The sequence below is a fragment of the Passer domesticus genome, chromosome 3 (genome assembly GCF_036417665.1).
Source record: "Passer domesticus isolate bPasDom1 chromosome 3, bPasDom1.hap1, whole genome shotgun sequence".
In the NCBI taxonomy this organism is placed as follows: Eukaryota; Metazoa; Chordata; class Aves; order Passeriformes; family Passeridae; genus Passer; species Passer domesticus.
Window position 1 is genome coordinate 85,562,196 of NC_087476.1, and position 12,606 is coordinate 85,574,801.

At 41.5% G+C, this 12,606-nt stretch overlaps 1 protein-coding gene across 1 annotated transcript in view; it reads left to right on the forward strand.

Moving 5' to 3' along the window:
* Positions 1-3,657: 3,657 nt before the first annotated feature.
* CAPN8 (calpain 8) overlaps positions 3,658-12,606 on the forward strand; it is a 30,703-nt gene continuing 21,754 nt past the window's right edge. Inside the window, 2 exon segments of the mRNA XM_064415857.1 lie at positions 3,658-3,891; positions 6,483-6,552. Coding sequence (XP_064271927.1) covers positions 3,658-3,891; positions 6,483-6,552 — 304 coding nt within the window.

A 12,606-nucleotide genomic window follows, 5' to 3' on the forward strand; every position in this document is an offset into this window, starting at 1 on the left:
TTATGTGTAAACCCTGAGTAACATTTCAGAGAGAAGTATTTTATGGGGAAAAAACTCCAACTCTTAAATATTTCAAATAATGGTTACATATAAAAGTAAAAAATTATCTGAAATCTTGCATTGCTATATGTATTACCAGCAGGAACTGTAAATTTCCTTTCAGGAAAGGAAAAGAAATCTTGTGATTTCAGTGACGTTAAATTTGGCATGCTTTGGTCAATATCCCTGCACTTCATGACATCCCATGCCTTTTGACAACGTTCACTTCAGTGAAGAATTTTTTTTTTCCCAGTATCCATGCCATTTCATTAATATCTTCCCTTCAGTGTTCATTCTTCCTCCTTGATTTTTCCCCGATTTTGCAACATCTGTGAGGTTAGTTTTGGCATGTTTTGGTCCTTTTCACTGCACCTCATTTCCTCCCAGACCAATTTCTTTTAGTCACTAATTTGCCAAAGTGTCTTTTTTTTTTTTCCAGTTGCATTTCCTTTGATCATATCTCCTTCCCAGAGTGTTTGTAAGTCTTTGTTTTGTGTTTTCAAGATTTCAGTGAGGATCAGTTTGGCAGGTTTTGGTCCATATCCCTGCACTTCATGGCATCCCATGCCTTTTGATGGTGTTCACTTCGGCCAAGATTTTTTAAATTTTTTTTTCAGTTTCTATGCCATTTCATTAATATCTCCTCCTCAATGTTCTGTCTTCCTCCTTAATTTTTTCCCATAGCAGATTTTGCAACATCTGTGTCTTGTAGCAGTTCTCTGGCTACAAAGAGGAGCCCACAACTTTCCCAGGCATTGTGCTGAGAAAGGCTGTGAGTAGATCAGAGAAAAGAATGATAAACAATTCTTATCTTCACTTGCTGTGCCTGTTGTTGTGAACATGTGGAATGTGTTATGGAGATTTGTTTACCAAATGGTGATTTCTTAATTGGCTAATGGTGATGGAGTTTTAATTAAAGGACCAATCAGGTCTGTCTGTATCAGACTATCTGTAAGGGTGATGGGTCTCTTAAGAAGCATAGTATAATAAAGTGATTCATCAGCCATCTGGAATCATGAAGTCAATACTAACTATTACAGATGATGTCGTGTTACAACATCTGTGAGGTTAGTTTTGGCATGTTTTGGTGCTTTTCACTGCACCTCATTTCCTCCCAGACCAATTTCTTGTAGTCACTAAATTGCCTAATTTTTTTTTTTTTCAATTGTATTTCCTTTGATCATATCTCCTTTCCAGAGTTCTTATGAGCTTTTCTTTTCTATTTCCAAGGTTTTGTTTCCTTTCCTGAAAGGTATAGGAATTGATACCTTTCACTTCAGGGAAGGTTTCGATTTTTTTTTTTTTCCATCAAAAGGCATGGGTTGCCATGAAGTGCAGGGATATGGACCAAAACCTGCCAAACTGATCCTCACTGAAATCTTGAAAACACAAAACAAAGACTTACAAACACTCTGGGAAGGAGATATGATCAAAGGAAATGCAACTGGAAAAAAAAAAAAGACACTTTGGCAAATTAGTGACTAAAAGAAATTGGTCTGGGAGGAAATGAGGTGCAGTGAAAAGGACCAAAACATGCCAAAACTAACCTCACAGATGTTGCAAAATCGGGGAAAAATCAAGGAGGAAGAGTGAACACTGAAGGGAAGATATTAATGAAATGGCATGGATACTGGGAAAAAAAAAAATTCTTCACTGAAGTGAACGTTGTCAAAAGGCATGGGATGTCATGAAGTGCAGGGATATTGACCAAAGCATGCCAAATTTAACGTCACTGAAATCACAAGATTTCTTTTCCTTTCCTGAAAGTGGTATCTGGAGTTCGAGATCACAGAGCATATGAAGTGTATGTCTCAAAAAGCACACGGAACACAGAATATTCACTTGTTCAAAATAACCTTTTCCAGTTGCTGGGGCACCATGCTTTTCCATGAATAACGTTGCTAAACTTACAGCTTACAGCAATCACAGCAAAATAGGAGCATTCCTTTGGACCACAGGAAGAGAGGACACTTCAGCACAAGGCACTGATGCAGGGTGAAGGAAGAAAGCATTATTCTGCCTCATGAGCAAAGAAAGTGGGTACCCTTAAGTGGGTCTTTTTGGCAGGAAAACAAATCCACAGTGGAAAGAAACAACCGTCCCCTCAACCTTTTGTTATTCCACTCCTCACTCTGTTTCAGTACACAGATATGCCTGGGAAGTGCTGAAATGCAACAGGGATAAAATGCTTGCCACTCTTTTTCTTTACTCAGTTTTAACAGAATTAGTTTAATTTTGGGGTAACTGATATATTAATTCCCTCAGCCCAGCCTTCACTGCCTGGAACTGACCAAGTAATTTTGTTTCTTCCTCTGCATTCACACTCTTCAAATATTTGCAGACAAGAAACCCAGCTAGCCTCTGTTTGAATTCCTTATTTCACTGGTTTCATTCCTTAAAAATTCCCTCTTTCCTTCCCCTCACCTTCTGTCTAAATTTTCCTAGAGGTAGTCATCAAACATGCTCCTTGGCAAACAAAGTTACTGTTTACCCAGCTCTCAGCTGGACACCTGGTGGCTTTGCTGGGGAATCCCAGCCATTACACAGGATGACAGCAGAGAGCAGCTGTGCTCCATGGAAAATATTTCCTCTTTCAGTTCCTAAACCTACAAAGGCAGCCACCTTGCCAGGGAGGTATGGACCCCGTGTCAGTACAAAATGGGGTTGCTAGGGTAGAAATGGAGCTTTTCTCCTACAAGAACAGGAACCACTGTTTCCTAAGATCTATAAAGACTTTTGCACCCAAGGCTTTCTTTGTTTTCTGCCTGTAAACTTTTTATATGCAAGAAACATCACCAGAAGACTGTAAACATGATGGGTAATCTCTCACTAGCTGAGACCACACCCTGCTTTTATAGATGGGCATGTTTTAGTGACTTCTGCCCAAGGTGACAATGGAGAGGGGTAGTAGGGCTTAGCAGCTTCACTCCTACCTGGTGAAAAAATTTCCCATATTTGGCCTAGGTCATTCTCCTGGGTTGTGTCTTTACCTACTGCAGGTGGCCAGCTCTAGCTCTCTCAACTTCACATCTCTTGTTGCTAATAAATTAAGTCATAAACTCATACTGCTTTGAGAGTACCAAAGAGAGGGTCTTTTTAAGAAAACTTGTCATTAAAGCCAGAAGTGGGTTTCATTTTCCCTAGCTTTAAAACTCCATGGCATCTCCACAGCCATGTAAACTGTAGCAATAGATATCCAGCTCCATGTTTTGTGGCTGTATGACCCTCCAACAGCATAGAGTTTGATTTCAGAAGGAGGAAAGGAGTTTTGAACCATCTTCACTTGAATTTTTGAAGGACTGATCCTTAAACCTCACTTTCAGCACTCAGAATGCACACAAGTCTCTTTCCAACTGTTAACAGGTGTGCCTGCAAAAAGTTCTCCCTGGTTTCTTGCTAAAAGTATTTTTAAAACGACAACAAAAAGAGCAAATACCATGGGAGTAGCAGCAGCAGTGCCCATGATCCCAGCCTCTATGGGATGGCTGTGGCTCCCACCCATCTCCCTGGTACATATTTGCTCCCCTGCTGCCTCCACCCACCAGGGCTGCTGGAGCCCTTGGGGCAGTCCCTGGAGGCAAGGGCAGAGCTGCAGCACACACTAGGAGGGTGGGCAGCATGTCCAAGGTCACGGCAAGACTCTGCCAAGAATGAGCAGCAGTGGATGGGCTTGGATCCAACAGGAATGCCATCAAGTATTTGAAGTATGACTATGAAGCCCTGAAGCAGCAGTGCCTGCAGACTGGCATACTCAAGGATGAAAAGTTCCCAGCCTGTCCTTCTGCTCTGGGCTACCAGGACCTGAGACCATATTCCTTCAAAACTCGGGGGATAATCTGGATGTGCCCCACAGTAAGAGTGCTCTCTTATTTCACTAGGTTCAAACCTAACCAAAGCCCAGCTGAACATCCAGGTTAAATCACTGGTGAGCTGAATAGCCGCTGTTCCTGTAGGTCTTTTTCTCTTAATTCTATCTTGCTTTACTTCCACGGCAGAAGCCAAGTTGGACAGGGGGTGGGAAAAGGAATCACTGTGTTCTAAGCCCATTATAAAGCAGGGAATCCTATAAGTGCTTCATGGGTTCCTGCTTCTCAGCAACCTGCTTTCTTCCTGTCCATCCCAACTCCAGAGAGCTACAAGTCCAGGGTGCAATCCAGAGGTGGATGCAAAAGCCCCACCAGACCATGGGCCACTCCAGGAGCCACTGACTATCATTTGTAACATCACCCACACTGAGCTACTGTGCCCCTCAGGAAATCACACTAATACGTAAATAAAATCCTAAATAAAATCCTCTGTCTCACTTCAAGCTGCCTGTAACAGTTAAATAGCAACTGACTGGAAATGTTATTACCTAAATACATATATCCTAGAAATGTCCTGTGATTCTAAGAAAGTAATTTTCATCAGGAAATATTAGATTATGATTTTTTTTAAAGTTACAAAGTCAGGGCTTCAGAGATTTTTCTGAACTCTATTTATTTCTGTCCCCATTTACTTCTCCTTTGTCATTTTGCAACATCAAGAAATATTTTTTAAAAATGAGGATTCCTCCCCCCCCAAATTAATTACCTCCATCTGGTGGAGGGAAGGAGAATGAGAAGAACAGAGAATTTATTTTTCTTCAAAAGTCTTTGGGCTTTATTATTTTTTCACCTGATAAGTGAGAAACAGAAACTTGCAGTTTTAGTAACTCCAGGTTTAATAAGCCTGGCAATGCCATTTATCTATCATCACCTCACTCTGGCACCTGGATGTTACCTCAACAAATACCACGGATGTGTTTCTTGGCTTTACCTATCCTTGGGGAAGATCAGTCTTAGAAAACTTGTAGCTATGATATTTTATGGAAAATCCTCTGCTAGGATTTTTCCCCTCCTGAGAGCTGAGGGCCTCAGGAAAGAAATGTAAACAATAACTATCTGTTGCTGTGGAATGCAACAGGTGCATCTTCCATTGGTCCATGTGGATTGTTTTCACTTGATGACCAATCACAGCCACCTGTGCCAAGGCTGTGAGCAGTCACAGGATTTTGTTATGCATTCTATTGTATTCTTGTTCTTTGTAACCTTCTAATCCTTCTTCTCTCTCTATTCTTTTAGTATAGTTGTAATGTAATATTTTAGTATATTATATAACATAATAAATCAGCCTTCTGAAAAAAATGGAATCAAGCCTCGTGTCCCCACACTTGGAGCATTCACTACAACAAAAACTCATGAAATTAAACTTTGGTTTCTCATACAAGAACAGTGTTGAGCCTGCTGCAGGCAGACACACAGCCACAATCACAGCAACGTAAGGAATAACTGAGGGCTGAGATCCAATAGGGTTAAATGTCCCAGCCCTGCCTGCCAGAGACCAGCCTGTGGGAGCCCTGAAGGAGAAACTCAGTTGTGTAAAAGGTGCATACAGCACTTTGGAGTGGCTCAGGAAGGACACGTGTCTGGGTGAGTAATAAGTCATATGCAGCTGACTGGCACCAGGTGCAGCACTTTGGAAGGAGAAGCGAAAAAAATCCACAAAACTTTCTTCTGTTTGGTGGGTAACCTACTGCTGGACCCCTCTCCACTGGACAGAAGCAAAAGGATGCAGCTGAGATCATTCCTATTGGAGGGAAGATGCACAAACTGGCTCTCCATCGTACACAAGAAGTCCTGGGTTGTCTCTGTCTCTCCACGGAATGCTCAGAGCTGACAACTGCTGCTCTCGAGGAGAGCCAGTGACTGCCTAAACTGTCTTCAACTCTGCTTGCCAAGTTAGGCTTCCAATAAACTGCTTCTTGCTGCCACCCAGAACCTCACGGCAAATTCTCAGAAAAACAGAAAAGGCTTTTGTCTCTAGAGATAATAATGACTTCCTAATATAGGCCAGGAGTTGTTGGAGAGCTCAGAGTTGGGGTAGGAGTGACAGTCATTGCCATAACCCACTTGGCTGGCCCCAAAGGGCCAGGAAGAAAGGGGGGTTGTTGCTAATAAAAGCATTTCTGTGGTTGGCCTCCCAGAAAGCAGAGTCGGGGTGGGGGTACATCCTCCACACTGTTGGCACTGGAAACTCAGCACAGTTCCAGTGGCACAGGCAGCAGCTAGAGTCACAAACTTATTTGTGCTGCTTGAACCAAAGTCTCAGCAAGATGAAATAAGATGTAAACGCTGAGGTGAATTTTCACCTCTGTCTCCACTGTGGCAGAAATTCTCAGTAGTATCAGTGACAGTGCCTAGTAGCAAAGGGCATCAGGATTTGCCTCAAAAAAATACATGCAGCCCTCAATTTAAAAAAGAAATTTTGTCCTGGGACCATGTTAATCAGGGAGAAGAAAAGGTATACTTTTAAATAAATATTCAAAGTGTTTAATAGTTTTTGAATATTAAAATAAGGAATAAGAAAAGGGAACTTTGCAGACCAGAAAGGGTGATGCAAACTTTGAAATCGTGTCTTTTCAGGAGTTATGTGCCAATCCTCAGTTTATAACTGGAGGAGCTACCCAAACAGATGTCTGCCAAGGAGACCTGGGTATGTATAGTGCTTCTGAATTTTGCTTTGGAAAAAGAAATGAAGCTTCATTTTAAAACTCCTGATACATTAACCATTTTATGGCTATCTCCCAGACATACTATGGAGGGACAGATACCCAAGAAGAGGACTCAGATACCAGCACTGCTGCCTGAGAGAGGGTATATGGGGACTTGTAAGAGCTATGTCAAAATTGGAAGACACCAAACTGTCTCCTGGAGGAAGGAAGTAATTATGTGGAACAGAAAACCGATTTGCTTTTGACCTGTTAAGACAGAGGTGGATGCCAGCCTAACCATGGGAGCACTTGCCCTGAGGCAAGAGAGTGAGATTTCTGCCCAAGTCAGCAAGAGCAGCTCCAAAGACTCAGGGGACAAGGAATGTCAGGGAAGTTTTCTGCTGTAGCCTGGTCCTTAGGTGCTTTCATGTGGGAGGCGGAGCAAGTTCTTGTCTCAGTTTCACACAAAACAAATACACAACAACAAAGGAACAGAGGAGGAACTGGTTTAGTAGAGGGGCTGGGTCTGTAATGTGCCATTTTGTATCAAGCAGGATGGTCCAAGTATGAGTTAGAAACAAGGACCACATCAGAAAGAAATGATCAGAGAATGTAAACTCTGTAATACCACCCACAGCAAACAAATTGTTCCAAGCCCTTCATGCTGAACCCTCCTTTCTGCTTGAACTGCATTCATGTAGAGCTGTGAGCAGGGACAGGAGCAACCAGAAACCAGCCACAGACAAAAAAGACAGTGCTGCTCAGCTCCCTGAATCAGGGCCTGATGCAGAGGAAGTATCTCTCAGGCAGCACTCATCCTCTACCAGACATCCATCATAAAAAAACTTCCTTACCTATTTTTCTGCAGTTCTTGCCTTTGGCTAAACTGAGCTGCTGTGCAAGTGGCCAGAAGGGAGCTGTAAGGGAACTTTATTCTCCCTTGGACTTGCTGCTGCAGCAGCTGCCTTCCCTGCCTGTCTCATGATAAGATCCAGCTGCAGAGGACAGCAGCAGCCAACACTTGACTGCATAGAGAGGCAAGAAGGTTGAAACTCTTGTAATGAGAATTTGATAGATTAGACACATAGAAATCAGCCTTTCTCTCTCCTGTGCTTCTAACTGCAGTATTCCTGACCTCACTGGTTTTCCAGCACATCCATTGTGCGAATGAGATTGAAACAATTTCTGCAAGTTGTTGATAAATAAGACCAGTGCTGCTCTTGTAAACACAGCACTATTAAAGCAATTGCTAAAAAATTCCCTGGTGTGTGGGCTTGTGTTCCAAATGCTAAAAATTAGATGCCTGATCATAATAGTAGATCATAATAATCATAATCACTTGCTCCAAGTTATTTATTTGGTGGATGCTAGAGCAGACTATGGGGAAATCACTTACTGTATTTCAGGAGAATGGCTCAAATAAGTAGTAAAAGCAACATTTCTTGTCACCTCCTACTTGGAAAATTCCTATAATGCCATAAAAAAAATTAAGAACATTCACCTGAAGTAAAACCTATTTTTCCCAGACAGTTTACAAGCTATAGGACTGAAAGATATTATGTATTCTTAAACGAGAAGAGGCCAGTGCATTGTGTTTAGACTAGAAACTGAATACAAATACCCTGAGTTCCTTTCTGTTTCTGTCACCTGTTGATGTTTCTGTGGAGTCCCAGTCCCTTGTGCTAAATGGGCTTTCATTAGAGATCAGTGCCAAAATTCATCACATTGTGGTAACAACAGAACTGGATCCCAAAATTCAGACCCCACCATGGTGCCTTGCTCTGGGTTTTCCCAAGACATCTTTTCATCTTTTGGTGGGGCAGTAACCCAAAGGCTGGTACTGAAAACTATCCTCAACCTAGTAAGAAAAGCCCCAAAATCTGATTCTGCTGTTATTAGGACCTTGATTTTCTCTCTGTCTCTCACACACACAGACATACAGACAAAAAAACCACAAAAAGACGAAAAAAAACCAAAAAAACCCCCCAAAAAAACCCCAAAAACAAACAAACAAAAAAAACCAACCAAACAAAAAAAAGATAATCCAATTTGTTTTTGCAAAACTGATTACAATTGCTTCTACACACGCTGACCCTTCACAAAAATAAACTGCAGGCTTCTACCCTTCAGGTATTTGTTTTGCATCTCACAAGCATACTAAGCTTTTTTGATATTGATCCAACACCTTGAATATCAAAGTCCTTCTTACTAAAACCCTCATGGAAAACACTTTTATTGAAACGGACCCTGATTACATATTTACATAAGCTACATATGTGACTGGGTAACACCTCCTTTAGGGAAACAGAGCCCATTTTTAATAATATTCTCTGACATGTCTCTTTTCTTTTAAAAATAACACTGCCGGTCTGGGTTTATGTGAACAAAAGGAACAAGAAAATCCAGAGTTGGTCTCACTCCATTAAACTTACTTCTTTGACAACAGCGTAAGCTAGATGAAGCTTGGGGAGTTTGATGGGGACTTGAAAATCTTGAAATATTTTAAATGTTCTTTGAACCACATATTTTTGATAGCCTAGTAACAACTTGATATGTATTCACACAGTCTTAGTTATTAAAGGTGACCCATGAAGTTTTCTTGCTGCTATCTGAATAAGTTAACCCGAGGACTGTTTGCAGTAGTTCTTAAGAAGTAAGTGGCATAAATTTAATCTAAATAATATAAAGCATACTGAAATACTGAGACCCCCTCAGTGTAATATTAGCTTTCCACACTATTTATATTCATGAGTTGCCTTTTATTCTGAATGCCCAGAGGTCACTCCAGGCCCAGCCACTCCCTGGGCCTGGGGTGGCAGCTAGAGGAGCTCTCTGAAGCCAAGGCAAATGCACCAGTTCACACCAGCCCAGGAGCCCACCCCACATGGGCTTTGTGCGTGGCTTGTCCAACACGCAGATTTGGGGAGATTAAAAGTATACTGGAGAACAAACCAAAGCCTGACAGCTCTGAGATGGATCTGATGCCTGTTGAGGGAGCCTTTGAAGTGGTTGTAGGCAGGAGAGAACTTAATAGTACTGGGCCTGTTCATTTATTTTGCTGTAAACATTAATACATGGCCCTTCTGACATTCAATCCCATGGGCTCAGGGATATTGGAGATCCTGGTTCTAGCAAATATATCCCATTGATATTAAAAATACATTCACTAAAAACTTGGAGACCCCAAGGAGAAGAAAGCCTTTTCCTTTGCTGCGTTCTTTGCCTTTCTGTACACAGGTGCAGCACAAAATTAATTTCCATAGAAAACCTAAGAAAGTCTTTAGAACTCTCAAAGCAGAGGCAACCTGCACTGCCATAAATTATAAGCTAGCAGGTCAGTGCTTCCTTTTTTTGTGGTGTGATGCTGCGGGTACTACAAGCTCTGAACAAGGGCTTCCAGCAGAGACTAAAGCTGAGAGTTAGAGCTGCTTGGCAATCCAGGAAGCCACAGCACTGGTTTTGGATCCTTTCGAACACTAGGCATTGCTGAAACAGCAACAAGCCAGAATAGACTCAGGACAGAAATGCCTCTGTGCTATCCAGTTACATCCTGGAAACAGACTTGGACTTTTGGCTCAAACTCACCAACTCTAGGTCAAAGGAGAGTTTAGATGCTTTGTGTCTATACACTTTGATGGTAGCTAAAGAGAAAGTGAGCACAGCTCTGGAGCAACCAAAATGATTCAAATTTCTCATTGATTTTATGGCCTCTGCAAGTGGATCATGCTTGGATAAACATCATCAATACGGAGGAGTCGCTGTGCTGCCAGATCACCAAGGATTTGTTACTTGCTGCAACAATTTGATTATCTCTGTAAACTAGGGGCTGCCTAGGTAGCACAAAGAGCATGAGCTAACTCAGGACATCTGTGAGCAGCAAGAGATGCTATTTCAAGTGTACTAACAGTCAAAGTACTTCTCCAAGATCACACATGTCTGTATCTATACACACACACACAGAGACACACAGACACACACACAAAGGAGATAGGCATGGGTAGGCTTCATTTTTTCACCACGAACTCCAGGTCAGGACTGCTTAAATTAAATAAATAAATAAATAAATAAACAAAACAAAACAAAACAAAACAAAAAAAAAAAAAAAAAAAAAAACAACAACAAACAAAACAAAACAAAAAACCAGCAAAATCCCCCCCCAATGAATATTTCACTTTACTACCATTTCAAATTACTTCAGATCCAAAAATCAAGCTAGCTTCTTTATAGGACATTCTGCCACTGTAATTGGCATTTTTCTGAAAATTTTGTTCATGAAATATGAGACTGAACAGAAGCAGTGATATGTGTCCATTAAGTAATTGCAGGGTTAATATAGAGAAGGCTTTAAAGAAAAAAAGCTATTTTTATAAGCTATAGTGCTGGAACTTTAGACCCATACGGTGAGCAGAACTGCTTTTTCATATTGTAATTTTTCTGACTGTAAGCCTATTTGAAATACATTCTAATTAATTGGTCAATTGACCTCTTTTTCTCTCCCTCAAAAAAATTCCCTTTTTAGGAATGGAATAAAATAGTTTCTTCACAGTGTGAAAGATGACTTATAACCTGCAGCTGAATCAGAACAAATGTGAGGGCCCTACATATGGTGCCTTTCTGGGGAGTTTGTGCTCTTGCACTGTCCTGTAGGCACAACCACAAACTAAACTGTGAAACTCGCTACTGGCAAAATGATGTTGAACTTCAAAAAAGGGAACAGAATGTGCTAATTTGTACTCTTTAGAGCTAGTCATATATTATCCAGTAGGGCTGAGAAGGTTTATTAATAGGCTAGGATCCCATTATGGTGTACAAGAAGGTAAGAGGCCAACTGCACAGTTTAGGCCCTGTCATGGAAGCTTCTTGATATGGACAGATTCCTACATCCTCTGAAAGTAAATATCACAGGAGCCCTGAATGTCATGCATCTCTGCTATCCAAAGATGCCCCCAAACCATGTACACTCAGACACACTTCCATTTTTATCAAGTTACTAACCAATTCCTAGATATTCCTTTTGGTTCACACAAGCTTAGTCAAAGATATTAGGCCCCAGAAAGTAAGGTTTGGAGACGGGACTCTGCACTGCTCAAGCAAGGCATGGCTGCTTTTAAGACCAAGTCCACTACTGCAATTCTTCCAACACAGTCCTTCCCAGGCATGCCCTGAAATGCTTCCTTGGGAGGTCAGACTGCATTGGTGTGTTGAAGACAGGCAGCAGCACTCACGTTGCTCACTCTCCCAAGTGCTAAGAAATTAATTCACGTTGTAAGAAGAGTGCCTTGAAGGATTTCACACTGCATTTGGCATCCTCTGGGCTGAGATTATGAAATTGTTTAGTTCTGAGTCAGGAAGTAAACAACGTTTTTAAGGAAACTTCCCTCATTTCACCAAATCTTCTGACTAATTGTTCATGCAACATACAGCATCCTCAGCAAAACCTGGAGTAGTTTCTCACTCACTGGCTTTAAAATCCTGGCCGGGATTTTAGGAGAAACCATTCCAGATGTTGCACATTGGGAGAGCACCAATTTGTCACTGCTGCAGGCCTTCTCTGGTCTCACAGGGTGGAGGGACACAATAGGAACACCAGGGACACCCACCATGCCAACTTCTCAGAAATAATACTCTGCACTTCACAGCATGCCAGGGACAGCCAGCGCATCAGAAAAATGAGGATTTCAGTTCTGACTTGATACAGCTTTTCATCTTCCTCCTCTGAAAATCCATTCCCCAGACTTATCACCATTATTTCTACCTCTTCAAGGAAAACAGAAATTACAACAGCTTAAGACATATGCTGTACCAAGGAAAGCCTCGAAGAAATAGCTACAAAGAAGATCTGAGTGTTCTCAGTCACATATTTTTCCTGCATCTACATTTCCTGGGCAATTCGTTCTTAAAGCCTTTTTTCCCACACCTTGTGCTCTTATAATTTTGCTTATTTTATACGTAAGTACCTGAGGCTGGGAGGAAACTTCCAGGCCAGCAAGTTGATCCCTTCTTGAGAAGGTTTTTGCTCATAGGTGTTCTATAGTCTGAGGCTTCTGGATTTTCTT